General features: G+C 35.7%; 1 protein-coding gene across 3 annotated transcripts in view; it reads left to right on the top strand.

Annotated features, from left to right (window-relative positions):
• Positions 1-19,595, top strand: part of MAPK10 (mitogen-activated protein kinase 10) — a 335,988-nt gene that overhangs the window by 291,782 nt on the left and 24,611 nt on the right. For all 3 annotated transcript variants that reach the window (XM_090266261.1, XM_090266262.1, XM_090266263.1), the window contains one exon: positions 1,388-1,512. In XM_090266261.1, coding sequence (XP_090122387.1) covers positions 1,388-1,512 — 125 coding nt within the window. The remainder of the gene's footprint in view (positions 1-1,387; positions 1,513-19,595) is intronic.

Raw genomic sequence — 19,595 nt, 5'->3', positions numbered from 1 at the left:
TTTCTCCTCCTCAGAGGTATTTTCAGTTTGTTGATTATTTTTACAGACCTTTTCTATGCATTTATATACATAAATAGAGGAAAATATTTCTTATCTTGTTGAGAAGGGGCAGATTTACACACATGGTATCATGATCTATGGATCATTCTGCAACTTTTTTTTTTTCACTTAATAACATGTCATGTGAGTATATGAGCTCTGTCCAGAAAGTATCCAGCCACATAGTATGAAAAATAAAGACATATACTGAAGGAGATACATTATATGAGAAACATGGTACATAGAACAATGATGCCTTAGTCCCCTTCAAAGCAGACACCTCAAGAACTCACACAGTTCCCAGTCACCATCAGCTGCCCCACTGTAGTTTCTTGAATCTCACTGATGGTCTGAAACCTCTTCCCAATCAAAGGTGATTCTAGTTTTGGGAAAAGCCGGAAGTCACACAGCATCAAATCTGGGCTACAGAGGAAGCTGAATATCTTGGATGATTTGAGGTTTTGCCAAAACCACGAGACATGAGGCATGAGTGGGCACGATGTCCTGATGAAGCTGCCCATCATCAGTTGCCCATAGTTGCAGCCTTCTGAATCATCTGAATAGTTTCCACAATGTTCAAGCTTAATGCAAATTTTGATGCAGTTTCATTGTTCTACTCGCTCAGTCATTCTGAACACAATGGGCACACAGTACACATGCTCATTCAACGACATCTACCGTACCCACTGACTAGTACAGTGAAGCGGTCATTGTTCACATATGTGCATTCTAGTCCACTCTCCTTGGCTGCTTGATTCCATTGATGTCACTCAAACCATTCTCATTATGTTAACAATGATTGGACTTTTTCTAGACAGACCTTGTATATAGATCTATTGCCTTCTTTTAAATTGTCAAATATAATTCCAAGATACGGTTGTTATCAAAGGTGGAAATTTGGACTTTTAAAAAACATTTTTATTATGTAACCAATGCTGCATTGAACTCTCCTTCTATATACATTGCATGAACATGTGCACCTGTAACTCTAGGCTGTATATCTAAAAGTGGAACTGCTGAGTATAAGGTATTCATTCATTTTTTAAAACTTTCATAGATACTGCAAAATTTGCTCTCTAAAAAATCTGCATCAATTCATGTTCCCACCGATATGAATGAAATTATCTGGTGTTTGTGCATATTATACCATCTTTTATTCTCGCAAATCTGATGACTAAAAACTATTCCATTGTTTCATTTTGCATTTCCCTAATCACTTGGTGAAGTTATGTGATGTTCAGGAGGAAGGTGCTAGTTGATCTTTATTTTCTTAATTTCCTTTCCCTCCAACAAATTTCCTTGCCAGATTAAAAACTTTACTAATTGCTTTTCTCATTTATCATTCCAGCCAGCCAAGCCAGGGACTTGTTGTCAAAGATGCTAGTGATTGACCCAGCCAAGAGGATATCAGTGGACGACGCCTTACAGCATCCGTACATCAATGTCTGGTACGACCCTGCTGAAGTGGAGGCGGTAAGGCCTAGGCTTCTTTTACTTTCCTTCCACAAACAAATCATAGTAAATGGGTGCTCAGTGGTGAAAACTGAGAGAATTAGAACATTCAAATGGACCTTCATGAAATTCCTAAGTCACAAAGTTATTACTTCCCCTCCACAAGTAAGTTATTTTCTTCTACTTATGTTTTAAAATACATTTATTTTTCAGGACTTCCTATGAGAGATGATGATTTAGTCCAACAAAGCTTAGCTGTCCATGAAACTCTTCCATTTCTTTTTACTAAATTGTCAACTCCTCCTTTGTGTTTATCAGCCTATCCTGACACAAACTAAGTAGCAGAAACTGTAATAGAGGATAAATTACTTTCTCTATTTCCTTGATAGGATGCTTGCCATTGGTAAAGTGTATTACAAAAAAACATTCTGGTTCTAAAGCTTATGCCAGATCATTGGTGACTTTGTGAATCCTTGCATAAGTTAGATGAGAAAAACTAGGTATTCCAAAATAAGGACATTATTTCAGGTTGATTCTAAAATGCCTACCACAGTAAAGTGTAGCTCCATATTTTAAATCCAGACACAGATTAAGAAACTCCTCAGAAGCATAAATCTCTTTTATTTCCTTTTTTAGAACTATTTTCAGTCATTTTAGATCCTCTTTTCACTCACATCTTAACCTTTCTCCTTTATTGTGTGGAGTGTGGTGTATGCAGAACAAATGGGGTATCACTGCCCAATTGCTTTACAGGCCTCCTGATGGGAATGTCCTTTGGCCCCTCTTTTAAATGTTATTATCAGCAATGTTACCTTCCCCCCAAACATCAAAATCTTTAAAATACCTGTGCTAAGTGATCTTATTTTCTTTTACATAATACCTTCAAATCACTTTATTTGAATTGGTTCTTAATCTATTTGAAATACTCTTTTTGCTTGTTTCATAGTGTTCTTCTCTGTACCCCAACTTATTCTTGCTTGAGCATAATTTGCTTTGTTTCAGCTTCATTTTCTCTGCTTCATCCTCTGCTAGATTCAAACTGACATAATTCTTATCCTTTCATTCTTCACAGAGAAATGAGATCTAATAGGGGGGCGTGAAAATTGGGTAGAATCAAATTTTATAGACATGATATTTAAAAAGCTACTTTTCATGGCAACCCAATGCTTAAGCATTCAAAAATTTCAGAGATAAACTTCAATGATAAATGAGTCTCCCAGTTGTGGAAACAGGTGTATAATCCTTGATAACATTTTCTTAAGATCTGCTCTCTTGAGCAGTTTTAAAATGATGAAATTTTATTTTGCTTCCAAATTTTTACTCACTTGATTTGATTTTTACAATATAAAAGTCCTAAAATTAAATATTTCAAGTATAATAATGATGATCTTAAATTAAAAATATCTAGTGTTGTTACAACTAAAAACTAGAATCTTTTCCAATCTCTCATTCTTGGGAAATACTTTCAAAGATGTCCTTGGGATAGAATGAACTAATGAACTAAGTAAGATAAAGTATAACGTATATGTGAAAATTTAGTATGAGAATATTTTTCTCTGTTGATTATCAAGAAAATATTTTAGATTATGTTGATAAAAACTTCAGACTAACAAATTATTTGAAATTGTTGCTCCTTGTTTATTTTGATAGTTGAAGTCATGTGGCATATTTTTTCCCTTACATCTAATGTAATGCGTATACTGTGTTTTTAATGTATTGTGGCCTAGAGTTTAACTGGTGTCATAAAGTCTGCATTTGTAATTCACTTGTAATTATGTTGCCTATAAAAGCGAAGGTTGCTTGGAATCTATACCAGTATATTAATGAAGAGTCTAATGAATTTTTGACTTTAACACTTTATAAACAATTCATTTAAAGGATAAAAATACAAAATTTAGGTTACTAAAATGGCTAGCACTTTTTTGGAACCATTTTAATAGTGTCGGTTGAGGCATGGATAGCAACAACACAAAACTCACGAACTATAGGACAAGGATCTTATTGAGTGAAGGTCGAGGAAAAAGGATCAGTTAACACAGAGAACAAGCTAGTATTTACCAACTTGACTAGAGTCATTACTTATACAAGGGTAAACAGTTTACATCTGGAAATTTTGCAGTGAATAAGGTGGAATACTGACCCTAGGGCAAGGTTAGTTTATTACTCTCTGAAATGTATCGCAGAGGCCACAACTAAGGATGTTAGAAGCTTTCTGGAATATCCTTAGAATTAGTGTCTTTGTTATCACATGTGTACATATTTTAATGTAAGATGGCCCTTTTTTATAGACACATGGCAAAGCTATAATGGAATGTTTTATAATCCAGATAAATGGAAATATGAAGTAATAGAAATTTCTGTGCTTAAGAGTCATCAGAATGTCCAAGCTTAAACAGCTGTTAAGTAACTGATGTTAGAGAGGGAGGGAAATTCAAAGACAAGAGGAAACAAAAATAATTTTAATTGGAAGAAAATAATGTCAAGTGGAGTTAGAGATAGAGGAGAAAGTGGAAAAGAATGTGATGGCTTCAGGAAAAGTAGGAAGAAGAGTTGAGAAATGCTATTAATCTGCTAATTTATTAATCATACCACAGGCTATCTTTTCACATTTCCAAAAGAGCCAAAGTACAGAATGAAAATAAAAGAGCATATGAATGCTGTCATAACTCTGAGAAAAAAATTATTCATGTAAACATGAAGGTGTGAAATTTAAAAATCAAGTATTAAGGTTATATCTATCTGTGTAACAGTACATGAAGATTTTGAAATTATAATTGCTCAAATTTTAGCAAGTCTTTATTCAAATAATGTTTAGAATAATAAAATTATGTGCCCCACATAGAGCACAAAGGCCACATTTTGCATCAATGCTGTTTCATGAAACAATTGGAAGGCATTCTAACTCTCAGTATCCATCAAAAGGCCAAAGATACCATACCTACATGCAATGTATTGAGTTGTATGCATCTTCACTGGTATAAAAGAAGGGTTATGTTTAAATTTCTCTTCTGCCACTTACTATCTGGTCAACTTTTTAAAACCTTTCTGCCACTTAGTTTCTTTTTTAAACCAAGAATAGGAAACAATCCTACTTACTCTGTAGGGTTCTTCTGAGGATTTAAAGAGTTAATGTTCATAAAGTGCTTAGTACAGTACTTGGCAGCCAGTAAGTGTCATATAAAGTAATATTATTCTTATTTTTATTACTATCACTAGAATTATTTTTACATACAAAGCTTTACTAACTTTTGATATTAGTAAAGACAGATGTGTATTCAGTGAAAAAGACCAGCTGGACAGAAACTGCAGAATTATTCTACAACATTAAAAATCATCACTGAAAATGATCTAGTTCCTACAAGATTTAAACTTTTTTCTGATGTGTACCCACCTCTACCTTCCAAGTGTAAGAGAATCCAGTGCAATTAATTTAAATGAAAATAAAGACAAATGATATAGTTCATAATTTCTCATTTGTAACTATCATTATGAAACTAGGGGATATTTAGGGCTATTTGTGGGAATCAATTTGAATATTTACCCTGTGCTCTGTTGGAGGGAAAGATGGAAATAGTGAGGATTAGTTGCCTTGTTTCTCACCGGCTTCTTGGGTTTAGAGACAGTGCTATGTTAGAGGTTGACCTTCACCCTGCAACCCCTGAGAGCAGAGGTATAGAGGACTGTTCAGAGTATTTTCACAAGCTAAGGAGCGGTTGTTTAACTAAGTCTCAAGGCATAGGAAATGAGAAATTAAGAACATTCAATGTGACCATTTATAAAAAGCACAGTTTTATTTCTCTCAGACTCCAGAACACCCTGAGAAAGCACATGAATACAGAAGCCTTACTAATTGTTTCTGTAATTGCTCTGCATCAGTAGGGATGGTAGAGGGGGAAGGGGGAGAGGGAGAGGTGCACTCAGCTACCAAACCAAAGACATCAGAGCTCTGAGGAATCATCATAAGGAAGCCAATTAAAACTTATAGAGCTAGAGAATGTCATTCCTTTATTCCTGAATTCACGACAAAAAGGAAGGATCACAACCTGGTACTGGAACCATCATCTAAGAGGGATTGGGGCTGGGGCCAGGCTCAAAGCCAGCAGCGATCAGTCAGATCCACTGTTGAAGCCTCCGTCTCAGGGGCCCGGATACAGCCCTAAGTGGTGAAAACATTACTCTGGGGATGTGGACAGAGGAGCAGGTTGAACCTGTCAGGCAGCTGGTTTCTGAGATTCTATTCTCCAATGGGTGCACTCTGGCTACTTGAAAACCCAGAGGAGGGATGGCAAACAACATAGGACCTTTTGTATGCCAGCCAAGTCAAAGTTACAGGAGAGGATACTGGAAGAGAGACTTGGAACTCAGGGCTACAGCTGAGGAATAGATTGAGGAGAGGTTGGGCATGTTTCTGTTGGGAATGTAGGTATATGTACCATCCTTATAGAGACAGAGGGGAAAAGTTGTGACTAATGCAAATCTAACCAGTTTGGGTGGAGTGTGATTAGAGAAGCAAGACCAATTTTGTATTTATTTATAATTTCTTACCTAATTCAAGATCAATTTGGGAATTGGGATAGGGCTGGGTGAGAATGTCTTTTACCTGTCCAGATCCTGAGGTAAACAACCTGCTCTTCAGAGTCCCAGTGAGAGTGTAACCAGAGAAACAGAGTAACACTTACATGTATTAGTACTGAAGTTCAATTAAAATATGCACTTAGAAAGTAGAAACACAAAAGAGTCAGTAAGGTTACATACTTACTGTTTGTTTATAACATAAGGTAATTCATAGAGTCTTACATTTATTATTTACTATTCCATTCCTTTAAGGATTATGTTATTTTTTGCCTATAATGAAAAAATTATTGGAACAAGTTACCCTATTAAATTAAGATCTTTTACTGCAAAGCCACAATAGATTTTATGCCCTTAGAGCAGAGTTCGTCATCGGCAGCCATCCGTCTCGAGAGACGATGGTGTAGCTTCTTAAGAGTCTATCTGCACCGCCGAGAATGGCTGTGCAGTCCGACTCGGGAGTGACACGGTATCTGTCTCCTCCCGTGTTGAATCGACATCTTGCGATGACGCTGGAGTGTCCTCTCCAGTGAAGCTGAAGCTACAGAGCCTGGGCGGGGTGATATGGAGGGTCTGCTGTTGCCCATGCAGCAGACCCCCCCTCTCTTCGCAGCTGAAGGGTCCAAGGGAAAGACGGAGTCAATACAGCTTGGCTTCAGGTGCGCCGCAGGAGTTGCCGGTGTTGACTACAACGTCGAACCGCCTTAGGGACTCCGGCTCCGGATTTTCTGTCGGGGTTTACTCCCTTAGCCTTTCCCCTGAAGAGGTATGCCGCAAGGCAGCGGAGGTTTTTTGGAGTCAGAGTTTTCCTTCTCTGAGCAGAGTTACAATCTAACAAATCAGACATTGCTTTAACCTTCTTGTCTGACATTGTATCTTACTGGTCATTACCATAGAAAGGATGACCAACCATGCAAGAAATGCATTATTTTCAATATTCTTATGAAACAGATATGTAAATTTTAATTTTGCATGTACCTGGAAAATTGTTCAAGATAAACGTTAAATGAGAGCATAGAGATCATTATAGAATAGCTTTGTGCAGCAGTTCAGCAAGTATCAACACTCAGAATATCAGCTTTACAATTGTGATCAGCTACAGGGACCCAGAACCAGAAATTATGAAGAGGAGAGTACAATAGGGCTGGGCATGGGATCAGAAAACATCGAGAAGAGAACCAGAAGCCCATGGTCAAAGTAGTACAAGTTGCAGAGCTTGGTCTGAGCAATCCCAAGTGAGAGCTGATGCAGATACTTGGACACATCAGATAGGGCACACAATTAAGGCTAGTTTCAAAGAGACACTTGGTTAGAGGTCTGAGCAGATAGATGTCACATTAAAGGTAATTTAATCAGTGGCAAAACTAAGGATATGCCATATTTTTTGCACTGTAAGATGCACCTGACCATAAGACACACCTACATTTAGAGGAGGAAAATATTCTGAACCAAATTGTGTACTAAAATATTTAATAAAATATAACAGAATAATAATCCAAACATGTAAAATGAACAGCAGTCAATGGCAGTATTAAGAACCATCATCACTGTCATTAACAAATGAGGAGAAATTTTAAGGTTCAAGTACTCTTCTAGTTTTTGGGAAACCTCAAGAACTCATCATTCCTAGTGCCAGAATTTATGAAGCTCAGTTGCTCACAATCACTGATACCACTCTCTTTGTTATCTTTATACTGACCAGACTCCCTGAGATTCAGCAGTAAAGTGGGACATTTAAACGTCCCCAGGGGTTTTGTGTGGGCCCACCACTTCCTCTTCTAAGAGCTGTCACCACCGCTGACAGGTCAGGTAATACACATCACGGTCTGTGACTCAATATTTGCTCCGTAAGATGCACAGACATTTCCTCCCCACTTTTTGGGGGAAAAAAGTGCATCTTATGGAGCGAAAAATATGGTAATTTGTGACAGTCGAGAGTCACTACCAATCCTAGAGCGAAGAGGTGGTTTTCTGGAGCCCAGAGATGGGTAGTGATGGTCTATCCAGTGGGAGTTGGGATCACAGACACAAAAGAGATACACCTGCTTCTAAAAAAGAGCAATGGGGAGAAATGGCCTGGCTTCTTCCCCATCTCCTAGTGGTATCTTTCTCTCCTTTTGGTTGAGACTAGCCTTCAGTCAGCTGATAAATGAACCTGGAAATGCAGCCTGCAGGGGCTATCCTCTGAGGTACACAGCAGATAAAGGAAGAGTAAGGACTGTATCTGTGGGCAAATAGGCTCAGGGCTGGCAAGCACCTATTCATTTTTTCCTCATTTGTATCTCTGAAATCCCCAGCTACGGGGTTATCCACACTTACTCTGACAGGAGAGGCCTTGGGGGTTGGAAGAGATACTGGGGGGGCGTCACTGGGTAAAAGTGTAGTAAACATTACCTCTTTTAACTCCTAATAACTATCTCATTTCCTTTATCTTGTGATTTCTTGCCAAGAAATTGTGACTACTATACGATCAGGAGAGTCTTGGCGTAAGAGTATTTCTCATTGGTTTTCGATTGAATGTGTGTACCTCTTTCCTTTTGCATGTTGATGCCACTTTTTCAGTTGTTTGTTATACGGCTGAGCCACTGCTGGACAACATGCATGGGGTGTAAGAAACCTGTTTTCCTTAGGTCTCTTTAATTGTACTCGTCTGCTGCCCAGTAGGTAAAGTACACTAAAAAAACCCTCTTTCTTTCTTCTCACTTACCCCTTTATTTATTTCTTCTTTGTCTTTCCTTCTCTTTTGAGCCTTTTCCCTTTTTTATCCAGCTCTCAGAACTGTTTACATAGGCTTTGATTATTTGTTAGCAGTTTAGCATTTATTCATTTGTTCTGTAAATATTTATTGAACCCAATCCATGTGTCCCACGCTGGCCTATGTTCTGGTGATCCAGGAGTGAACTTAAAAACAAAAATCAAAGTGCTTGCTTTCCTTGATCTCAGTGGGTTTTTATTCACTCAATAGCTGTGGAAATATGTATTGATTGGGAAACTTATAACTTACCATCTTTGGATATAATTTCCTCCAAATGTGGGCAATCTGACTTATTGGATGATTTAACTTGTTTAGTATTTAATTTTCTGAATGTAAGAAGAAGCTGTAATAACTTGCCATCTCAATGTTAATTAGTTATACTTAAATTGCAGTGGCTGCCTTCTAATCTTTAACCAGGTGTGTATCAGTTGCTTTGAATGAACAAATTATGATTTTCTATCTCTAGCTATGATTTAAAAAAAACTGTTTGGCTTTAACTATAAATTAATGTATCCTGACCAGGTTTTAGTAGATGAAATGCATAAATTATAATTGAATAATAAAAGAATCCTGAAGTTGGCATACTATGTAATGGAAAAACTTTGTTTAGTTTAAAGATTCATCTATAAATATAATGACTATCTGGGACCTTTAAACAAAATTCAAGTGGTTGGAGGTGATGGTGGGGAATTATTCTCGTTATCTACTTCTAATTCTCTTGAATATATTTTTGTAGTAAAAGCTAATATCATTTGATTATGAATATCATGTGTTAACTTGCTTTATTAAACCTGCTTCATGAATGAGTTTTTCTTTGTCCTATGTTTATTTTCATTTACTTAGCCAGTTGTCTTCTACTAAATTCTCTTGAATCCCTAAGTTCCTAAAACAGCATGGTATGGAATGTGGTATGTGATTGGCTTAGAAATAGGTCTAATTATATATGTATTAAATACATCTGTATATAAATTTAGGAATAAGAAAAAATATGAGCTACCCTGAATATGAATTTGATATATCTAATGTTCAAACAGTTCATCAGCAGTTGTCTACTTTTTGGCAATAAACTACTGAATAAATTGTGTGTGTGCTTACTTCAAATATTTTAAAATTTGGTGAGTCAGCATTTGTGTTGTGCTAAACATGAAGTACCTAGAGAGATGAGTTGAATGAGTTATAAATTCATACAGCTGTCTGTATAGGCTCTGTCTCTCCTGTTGAAACAAAAAGGGGATTAAAATCTTTGTAATTGACATTTTCCTTCAGTGAGTAATAGCAAAAGTTTAGGCCATGTCCTCAGTACAGCTTCTGATGAGTCATCAATCAGAAATTCAGAAACTACTGTTTTTGTTTTCTGATTTTCCCCCTGTGGGATACAGATACATGCTTAAAACAGTTTATAGATGTTATTTTTGTTTGCCTTTGTGTGCCGAGGAAGAAAGCCAGTTTGAATATGAAGTTTTTTATTTAAAGTTTAATAGTAACTCTCAAACTATAGAAATGTCCTTTTAAATATTTAAATAAGCATAACCTTCAACATTTGAGTTATTTAAGAATTTTTGTAGTAACCTGAAATTTTTTATTGAGGAAGAATAATCCTATTTAACCAAAATAATAAGAAACTAGTTTCTCTTAACATTTAATGGCTAAAAAACCTCAATTGCTTTTCATTAAAAGAAAAAAGACTACATGGTGCTCTGTCTCTTGAGTATGACCTGAAATTTTCCTAGGGAGCTTATTACTAGTTTTCTTCCTGATGTTATATTGGTGTACCCACTTGTAGTAAGTAGAAAACAGAAAAAACTACTTTATTTTTTTATATCCTTCATTATTATTATTATTTTTTTGTTTTGAAATTAAACTTGGAAAACTTACAAATAATTTTTTTATATTTCCAACTACATGTATCATGACATATGATAAAGCATGTCAATTAAACTTTCTCAGGAGAGTCCTATGTGGAGCTCTTATAAGGGGAATTACTCTTAACAAGACTTCTCAGATTGTTTCTAGCATTTTCGTAATATCAATAAAAATAATAAATATTTGTACATGTAGGACAAACTACCCCATTGCAGAGTGAGGAAAAGAATGATTAATTGATACCTGAAACTTTTAATGTTAGTGATTTCATTCCACAGTATGTTATAGCATTCACTATGTGTTTTAAATTGGACAATTAGTCTAAATATTTCCCAAGTGCTCATCACCAATCTGGTATGTAATATGTGCACAGGTCATGGGTGGCCTTTTGCTCTCAGGAGTTGTGAACGTGAAGAGGTTACTGAGAGCTACTGTGAGGTGAAACACCATTAGTCTCTTCTCTCTGTTCTAAAATCGCCATAATTTAAATTGTTTTTTATACTAACTGTTCCTATGAGTTTTTTTTAAACATGATTTTTCCTACTCACATGGAGTTAATAAACTGACTGAATTCCTCTCTCAGCTGCTCCCTCCATCTGTCCTGACACAAGGACTCCCTCTTTGAGTCTTATGCTTTCTTATTATTGCAGCATGCATCCTGCTGTGAAGAAGCTAGCACACCACCCTGGCAGGCTAAACCTTAGAAATGGTGTAGTGCCATCTACCTGTCATGGAAGAGACTTTTAGTATGGAGTTGAACTCTAAGTAGGTTTGTTATATTCAGAATATATATAAATTTAGAAATATGTAGGAAGGAACATGACTTATAATGGATATGAATTTGGTGTACTCTAATTATGTGTTTAATTATAGAAAGAGAAATTCATATTTTCTGGTTCTCATCTGCTTGGTGAAAGTCAAATCAATGTCTCTAATTCCTAATATCTGCTGCTTGTGGAATTCTAAATTTCCATCTGTTCATGCTGATGTAGTCTTTCAGCAGCAAAATGTGAGCAATTTACTAATTACTTTCCAGAAAAATATAACTTAACATTACATTTCCCATGCCCAGTGCCTCAGCTGTTAAAGTAAAGATTTCTTTTTGAATCACATTGGGGTTGTTTTGCTGCCATGTAGCATGTTGGTGGGAGCTTGTCAAATGTTTGTCATACATAGATTTAGCCACCTGCTTTTAATGGCTCCTCTCCCTACATGACATAAGGAGAACATGTACTTCACTCAGGCACTTATTTATTTCTAATTTTAGCAAATTATTCTGCTGGAAAAAAAAAAACTTTTTGATTTCAAATCATTGGAATATTCACAATCCATTGAACATACAAACTTCTTGAGTGTCTAAGCTGGACCAGTTGAATAGTTCATTTTCAGGAGATGCCTGTTTTGCTGACTGGTGGAATCCCTGTTCAAGTTTTTCTTTCCATGTATTACCTTGAGCCTTTTAGATGGTGACTACTGTTAATCTCTTGAAGAGCCAATTAAAGGAGAAGTCTTTTAAAAATGTGCAGAGGGAACAAATTATTTTTCTAGAACAGTCTACATCTGGTGAAATGTCCTGTTGGATTTTTCCAAACCTATGATTTTTTCCCCCTACTAGTTGACCTCTTAGGTATTGTGAGATCCACTTATTTAACTTAAGGGAATAGTATTTTCTTAGTATTTTCATCCTGGGAAAAAAAAGATTATCTAATTGTGACACCTGTCTAGGATGCCACAAAGTACTGTGGAAGAACAAAATAACAAATAATGCTTTCATCTTTTAGGGCTGCTCATAAGAGATAAGCAAAGAAGTCAATGTTGGAACTTGTACAGTGTCTGTCAATGAAAAATTACCACATTCTATACTAAGAGAAATAATGAAAAGAGGAGGAGGAAAGAATAGAAGTAGGTCAGAAGAGGAAATCTCTGTTAACCTTGAGATAAAAAGAGGCCATAAAAATGGTTAATCTCTAGGAAACATAATTTATTTGGTAATTTGCACTCCTGCCTTGTTTGCCTCTCTGCAGTGCTGCAAAATAATCAAATGATACTGTTCCCTTCCCACAATTTTTTGTCTGTCTTGATAGAATTGCCTCTAAACTAATGTGCATATAATTTCAAGGACAGCTCTAAGTCACTTCCACCTATCCTCCTATCATTATGAGTGTTTTCAATATAGAACCTTTGTTGATACAGCTCTGCAGAGGTGGTGATGTTTTCTGCAAGGCTCCCATGTTAATTATTATACATAAACCTTGTAACATAAAGGCCACCTTTGTTCTATTTTCAACAGTATTATTTATATGGTAGGTAGCCCTGCTTATGTTTCTAAATCTGCTCTCATTTGCTACTTAAAATGTGTTTCTTTGCTCCCTCTCCACCAGATTCAATGAGATTAAATTGCATGACAGACTTTTAATATCATATTTTTCTTTTTAAAAAAATCCCAAAATATACATGTGGCCATTCTACACAATTCAATGTAAAAAAATGCTTATTGCATCCACGTGCTGTGCTGAGTACTGTACCAGAGTAAATGATGCACAAATGAGGGAGACAGTTCTCTGCCCTGCAAAGCTCACAATGTAGCACTAAGCTCTCTTATCCTGAGATTCATTAACCCCTAGAGGTTCCTTGGATGGGCCTCTGAGGGCTGTGAAGAATATCCTAAAATTATCTGCTGTAGTTATGTACATGCATCTTCCTATGGATATAGTTCATGGGCTATATGAGATTTTTGGGACTTTTATCTCCAAATTTAATTCTCAATATTTTGAAAACCACCCTTCTGGTAGAAAAGGTTTTGGATGATGGGCCTACAAAAATGTGGATAATTTACTGTTAGAGTTGACTATTAGTTATAGACATAACCTAGAGATTTAATGCACTTCTTAGGAAATGCCAACTTATTTCGTTGAGGAAATTTTTTATTTGTATGAAAATAGCCTTGCACCTGTAGAAGTCCTGCTTTTTAAGGAAAATGATGTAGAGGGAAGTGATAGATAAATATAAAGCACTATGCTTTCAACTTTCATTATAATGCTTAAAATTTATTGAAAGTATGAAAAAGTTTCCCTGTGATCCTCTGCAAGTCAAAAATGATATTTCTTAAAGAAATAGAAATTAACAACTACTGTATACTTTTCATGTAGCAAGCTCTTTTCTTCTTTGATGCTTTTGAGAGATCATTTGGCAGGCTGGTTTACAGCTGTATGGGAGGTTGTTGTACAATGAATAACAGTTTATGCAAATGACTGGTCCAGCTTTGCTTAAATCTTGCTTCCACTTTGTTTCTCCTGATTAAGGGTGTCCTTTGCACTACCCAATTTTTTTCTGCTATGTCTGTTTCTGAAGATTTTTGTTTGTTATATTGTATATTTTCTAAGAAGGTAGTTATGTTGTATTTACAAAATAAAGGTGAAACAAACAAATGAAAGCAAAAACACATAAAAGCCTTAGTTTTTTTACTATGCGTGGGAAATCATAGATTAAATTAACCAGCCATCTGTTCCACAGGTCATTCTTAGAGTCGGTGATGCTCTCAATGTTAAGGGGCAAATAGAGAAGTTTCACATTCTAGGAAAGAGGGGAAAAATCATTGGAAGTATAATCCTTAAGGATGATGAAAATGAATATGTGTGGTCATGTGAAAACAGATAGTTATTAAACATATGTGATGTTTATTTTGACTTATTTTTAGCCCCAGATGAAAACTGTAGTGATGAAGTCAACATGTCATCATAATTGTACTAAAACCAAAAATCTCTAAACTGGAAGTTTGAAGAATCAGAAAATGGGTAGGCAGGACAGATTCTTAAATGTTACATCATGGTAACCTTCACTATCAGGGAAAAGGCTGAATCTGAACATTTTCTTCTCAAATGTAGAGCCGTTGCTTAGTCCCTAGGGCATCAGTTACTCATCCAACAATGAGACAGAATATTGAAATGGTTTCACTCCCTTTTTATGTCTGTTAAAAGTTTATAGTCTCTTGCCCTGGCTGGTGTGGCTCAGTGCATTGAGCGCCAGCCTGCAAAACAAAGGTTGCTGGTTCGATTCCCAGTCAGGGCACATACCTGGGTTTCAGGTTAGGTCCCCAGTTGAGGGCTGCATGAGAGGCAACCACACATTGATGTTTCTCTTCCTCTCTCCCTCCCTCCCTTCCCTTCTCTCTAAAAAAATACATAAATAAAATCTTTAAAAAATTTAACAGTCAGAACTGGATATATTGTGTAAAACAAAATAAAGTATATTATAAAAAATGTTTATAGTCTCTCACAGAGTATGTACTATAATAAAATAATGTTCCTTCCTAATGACAAAATGAAGTCATGGGAATGATAAAAACCATTTCCATAACTTGCTACAGGTTTAATATGAGACTCTTAGGGTCATTTGTGTAATGTTGGTGCACAATATCTAGTTAAAAATAAAATTTATTGTTTGTGAAAAATATTTTTAATTGATATCCAAAAGAAATTCCCCACAGTTTCTAATTTCAGAGAGAATCTAAATTCCATCTTTTTGTGCTTTTGGAAAGTTGAACTCCTTTCATGTTCCTCTGAAAGAAGTAGGGCACCTTTTCTGAAAACCTCTTATCTGAGGTGTTTGTTATTTTGAATTAAATTCAGCAGAAAGCACTTTTGGTGACTGTTTAATGACACATGCAGCAGAATGCTGTTTTCATAGTACAGCAATCTGTCACCACTTATATTTCTGAAACAGTCTTGCTCATGTTCCCTGCTCCATTGCCTTGAGATTCCTGTTTCTTCACAAAGAAAAGTTTATTCCCAGTCAGGATTCTTACACTTACATTCACAGAAAATCTTAAGCAATGAATAGATCACCTTCTAAATAGAAGACTTAGCAACAGTCTAAGCAAAAGCTTGGCTTATGATGAGTTCATTTATAATATTGTGCCATATAAGCTAATAGCTTCCTCAAACCAAGGAGTTCCAGTCAGGGAAAGAAGACAAAGCTACAGAAAGGGGAGACAAAGGTTATGAAACAGGGAGATCATAGAGCACAGTGGGAACTACTCAGGGTCCACAACTAGAAACTCAGACTCAAGACTTCATTCTACCTTGGGAAGGTCCACTATGATCATTCTCTAATTTTTTATTGTGATTTAATTACACATGGCTATTGAAAATTTATTAATTACAATAAATAAAAGTCCTAGTTCCTATTATTCAGTAACTTATAGTATGGTAGGGTTGGTAGATAAATAAACAAAAAAAATTTATTTACTCTGGAAAATATGTTCTCCCATACAGTTAGTTCCCTTTTCATTTTGCTGATGTTTTCTTTAGCCATGCAGAAACTTTTTAATTTGATGTAGTCCCATTTGTTTATTTTTCCTTTATTTCCCTTGTTCTAGGAGACATATTGTTAAAAATATTGCTATGTGGGATGTCTGGCATTTTACTGCCTATGTTTTCTGCTAGGACTTTTATGGTATCATGACATATTTAAGTCCTTTTTCCATTTGGAATTTATTCTGTTCTGTGATGTAAGTTGATGATCTAGTTTCATTTTTTTGCAGGTACCAACCAGTCCAGTTCTCCCAACACCATTTATTGAAGAGACTGTTTTTATTCCATTGTATGCTCATGCTCCCTTTGTCAAATATTAATTGACCATAAAGACAAAGGTTTATTTCTGGGCACTCCATTCTGTTCCATTGATCTATGTGTCTGTTCTTATGCCAGTACCAGGCTGTCTTGATTATAATGGCCTTATAGTGTAGTTTAATAACAGGTATTGCCATTCCTCCTACTTTGTTTTTCTTTCTCAGAATTGCTGAGGCTATTCAGAGTCATTTTTGGTTCCATATAAATTTTTGTAATGTTCTAATCTGTGAAGTATGCCATTGGTATTTTAATGGGGATTATGTTGAATCTATGGATGCTTTGGGTAGTATGCACATTTTAATGATGTTAATTGTTCCAATCCATGAACATGGTATATGCTTCCATGTATTCGTATCTTCCTCAATTTCTTTCTTCAGTGTTCCATAGCTTTCCAAGTACAGGTCTTTTACATCCTTGGTTAAATTTATTTTTCTTGTTGCTATAGTAAATGAGATTTTTCTTAGTTTCTCTTTCTGATAATTCATTGTTGGTGTACAAGAATACCATCGATTTCTGAATATTGGCCTTGTATCCTGCTACTTTGTCAAATTCACTTATTAGGTTGAGCAGTTTTTTGGTGGAGCTGATAGGGTTTTCTATGTACACTATCATGTCATATACAAATAATGACAGTTTTACTTCCTTCCTTTTCAATTTGGATGCCGTTTATTTCATTTTTTTTCTCTAATTGCTGTGGCTAGAACTTCCAGTACTATGTTGAATAAGAGTGGTGAAGGCAGGCCCCCTTGTCTTGTTCCTGATCTTAAGGAGACACTTTTAGTTTTTGCCCATTGAGTATGATGTTGGCAGTTGGTTTCTTGTATATGGCCTTTATTATGTTGAGGTATGCTCCCTCTATTCCCATTTTGCTGAGTGTTTTTATCATAAATGGGTGCTGGATTTTATCAAATGTTTTTTAAGCATCTACTGATATGATCATGTGATTTTTGTCTTTCATTTTGTTAATCTGATGTATTATGTTTATTGCTTTGGAAATATTATATGCTCCTTGCATCCCTGGGATAAATCCCACTTCATCATGGTGTATGATCTATTTAATATATTGCTGGATACAGATTGCCAATACTCTTGAGGATTTTAGCATCTATATTCATTAGAGATATTGGTCTGTAATTTTTTACAAAAGAGATCTTTCAATAATTTATGCATCAACAAAATATGGAAGAGAAATAAATATATAATAATAATGTTTGTCATTTTTTATCTGATAAATATCTTTTACATAAAAGTGCTACATGAATATCTTCTTATATAATTTGACACGTGTATTGAATTCATGAAGATGGAAGAGACAGTAATTACTTGATTGGCAGCACTCTTTATACCTACTTGGTTGAAAATTTCATTAATTGAGGACTTTTATATTGTGTTCTAAGATTTTTTAGTGAGATAAGTACTAGGAAGGGAAAAAATAAAGATTTGTGATTTTAAAAATGTATATATTTAAGCTAGTAAATATACTTTGTAATAAAAATATATCAAATTTTAAGTTAAAGTTAATTTGTATTCCAATAATGGCAGTTGAGTGTAGACAAATCACTTTTTCTTAACAAATTTTCTAATTCTGTAACTCTATTTCTGTATTCACTGGGCATTCCTATTCTAGGACTACTCATTTATGCTAACTAGATCAGTATGCTGGTTAATGTCTCTAGGATGTGTTATTATTGGGTCATGTTACTGATATAGAGTGCTGAAATCTTTGTTCCTCTGCTCATTTTGCTTCTGGGTTGTAACTGGGGGGCAGAGATGCATATGACATGTAGCCTTAATAGACTGACTCAGCAATATCTGTGTTGGTTATCTAGCTCCAATATTGTTCATTTTTGTCCGATAAGGTATCATGGAGGCTAACATGGGCTTTTGCCTATGGAAGGTTTTGCAATAAAAGCTGTTACTTCTCAGAGTTTTAAGTTAATGTATTCTCTTTAGACCCATCTACATGCCATTATCATATCCTACATTATTTAGAATTAATTCACTTTTACTGCTCAAAAAGTCCTTGGGATCAGAAATTCAGCTTTGCCTACTAAGTGGCTGATGCATATTGTATGATCAACACATGCCATTTGGATTCAATTGAACTGTACTGTGCTGAGCACTTCTCTAGAGTTTATAAAACCTCTTTCCATATCCAATCTTATTAAGCCCCAGAAAAACCCTAGAATGTGATGTTTATCTTCAACCAATGTTGCTGACCTCACCATGAAAATATATCATCATTCAATCTACTCCACACAAACAAAATCTCTATCCTAGACGATGTAATTGTCTCTATCTTGTCTCTCAGCTTCACTCTTGGCCCGTGTGGTGTATTCTCCAGAGGGTCAAGAGCTTGCCTTTTAAGATGTGAAACAGGGTACATAATTCCTCAGGTAATGCTCTCCAATGGCTTCTCATCCTATTCATAATGAGACTCAAACTACTTACCATGGTTCACAAGGCTCTGTTCAGTGTTGTTCCAACTTTTATTAGAACACATAATAAAAAAATGTTTTACATTGTGACCCAGCACACACACACACTCATTTACACAACACACACACACACACATGAAAACCTTCATACTCTGATATATTCTATCTCAGTCTATTCCTTTTGTTTATATTAAAAGGTGCTAGTAAAGGCCTACCTATTTGTTACTTGATCTGGCCCCTGCCTTCTTTTTTGATTCCATTTTCTGTGCTCCCCCTTTCCACTTGGCTACCATGTATTGGCTTCCTTGCTATTCACTAACCAAGCCAAGCAAGCTCCCCCATAAGGGTCTTTGCATTGTAATTTCTTCTTCCTGGAACATTCTTCCTACAAGTATTCACATGACTCTCTCCATTACTTCGTTAAAATCTTTGTTTACATGTTATCTTCTCAAAGAAGTTTTGTGAATGTCTATTATGTACCATGTATGATGTTAGACTCTGGTGAACAAAGATAAAATTTTTGTTCTCAAGATTTTGTCCCTATAGTTTGCTGGGAAGTAAAACAAGTACATTTTGAGAGATAAGAGCCCAAATGCTAAGCTTATTGAAGCACATAGAAAAAACTCAACTCAGTAATGCAAGTTAGAGAAGGCTCCTTGGAGGGACAAATATCTAATTAGAAACATGGAGGATAAAGCAGAAAAAACTCAAGTGAAGAAAGACGGGCAGAAGAATGGGTGGTATAGAAATCCCACTGTTAAGAGAATGTTGACAGAACTGCAGATCTTTGAGGGTGACTCAGTGGAGAGAAGTGGGACCTGATTTGGTCTGGTAAGCAGGGAAGGA

Source organism: Furipterus horrens, unplaced genomic scaffold (assembly GCF_987537825.1).
Source record: "Furipterus horrens unplaced genomic scaffold, mFurHor1.1.pri manual_scaffold_2, whole genome shotgun sequence".
Classification (NCBI taxonomy): Eukaryota; Metazoa; Chordata; class Mammalia; order Chiroptera; family Furipteridae; genus Furipterus; species Furipterus horrens.
The sequence above is the reverse complement of the archived record's forward strand: the minus strand, read 5'-3'. Positions and strand labels throughout refer to the sequence as shown.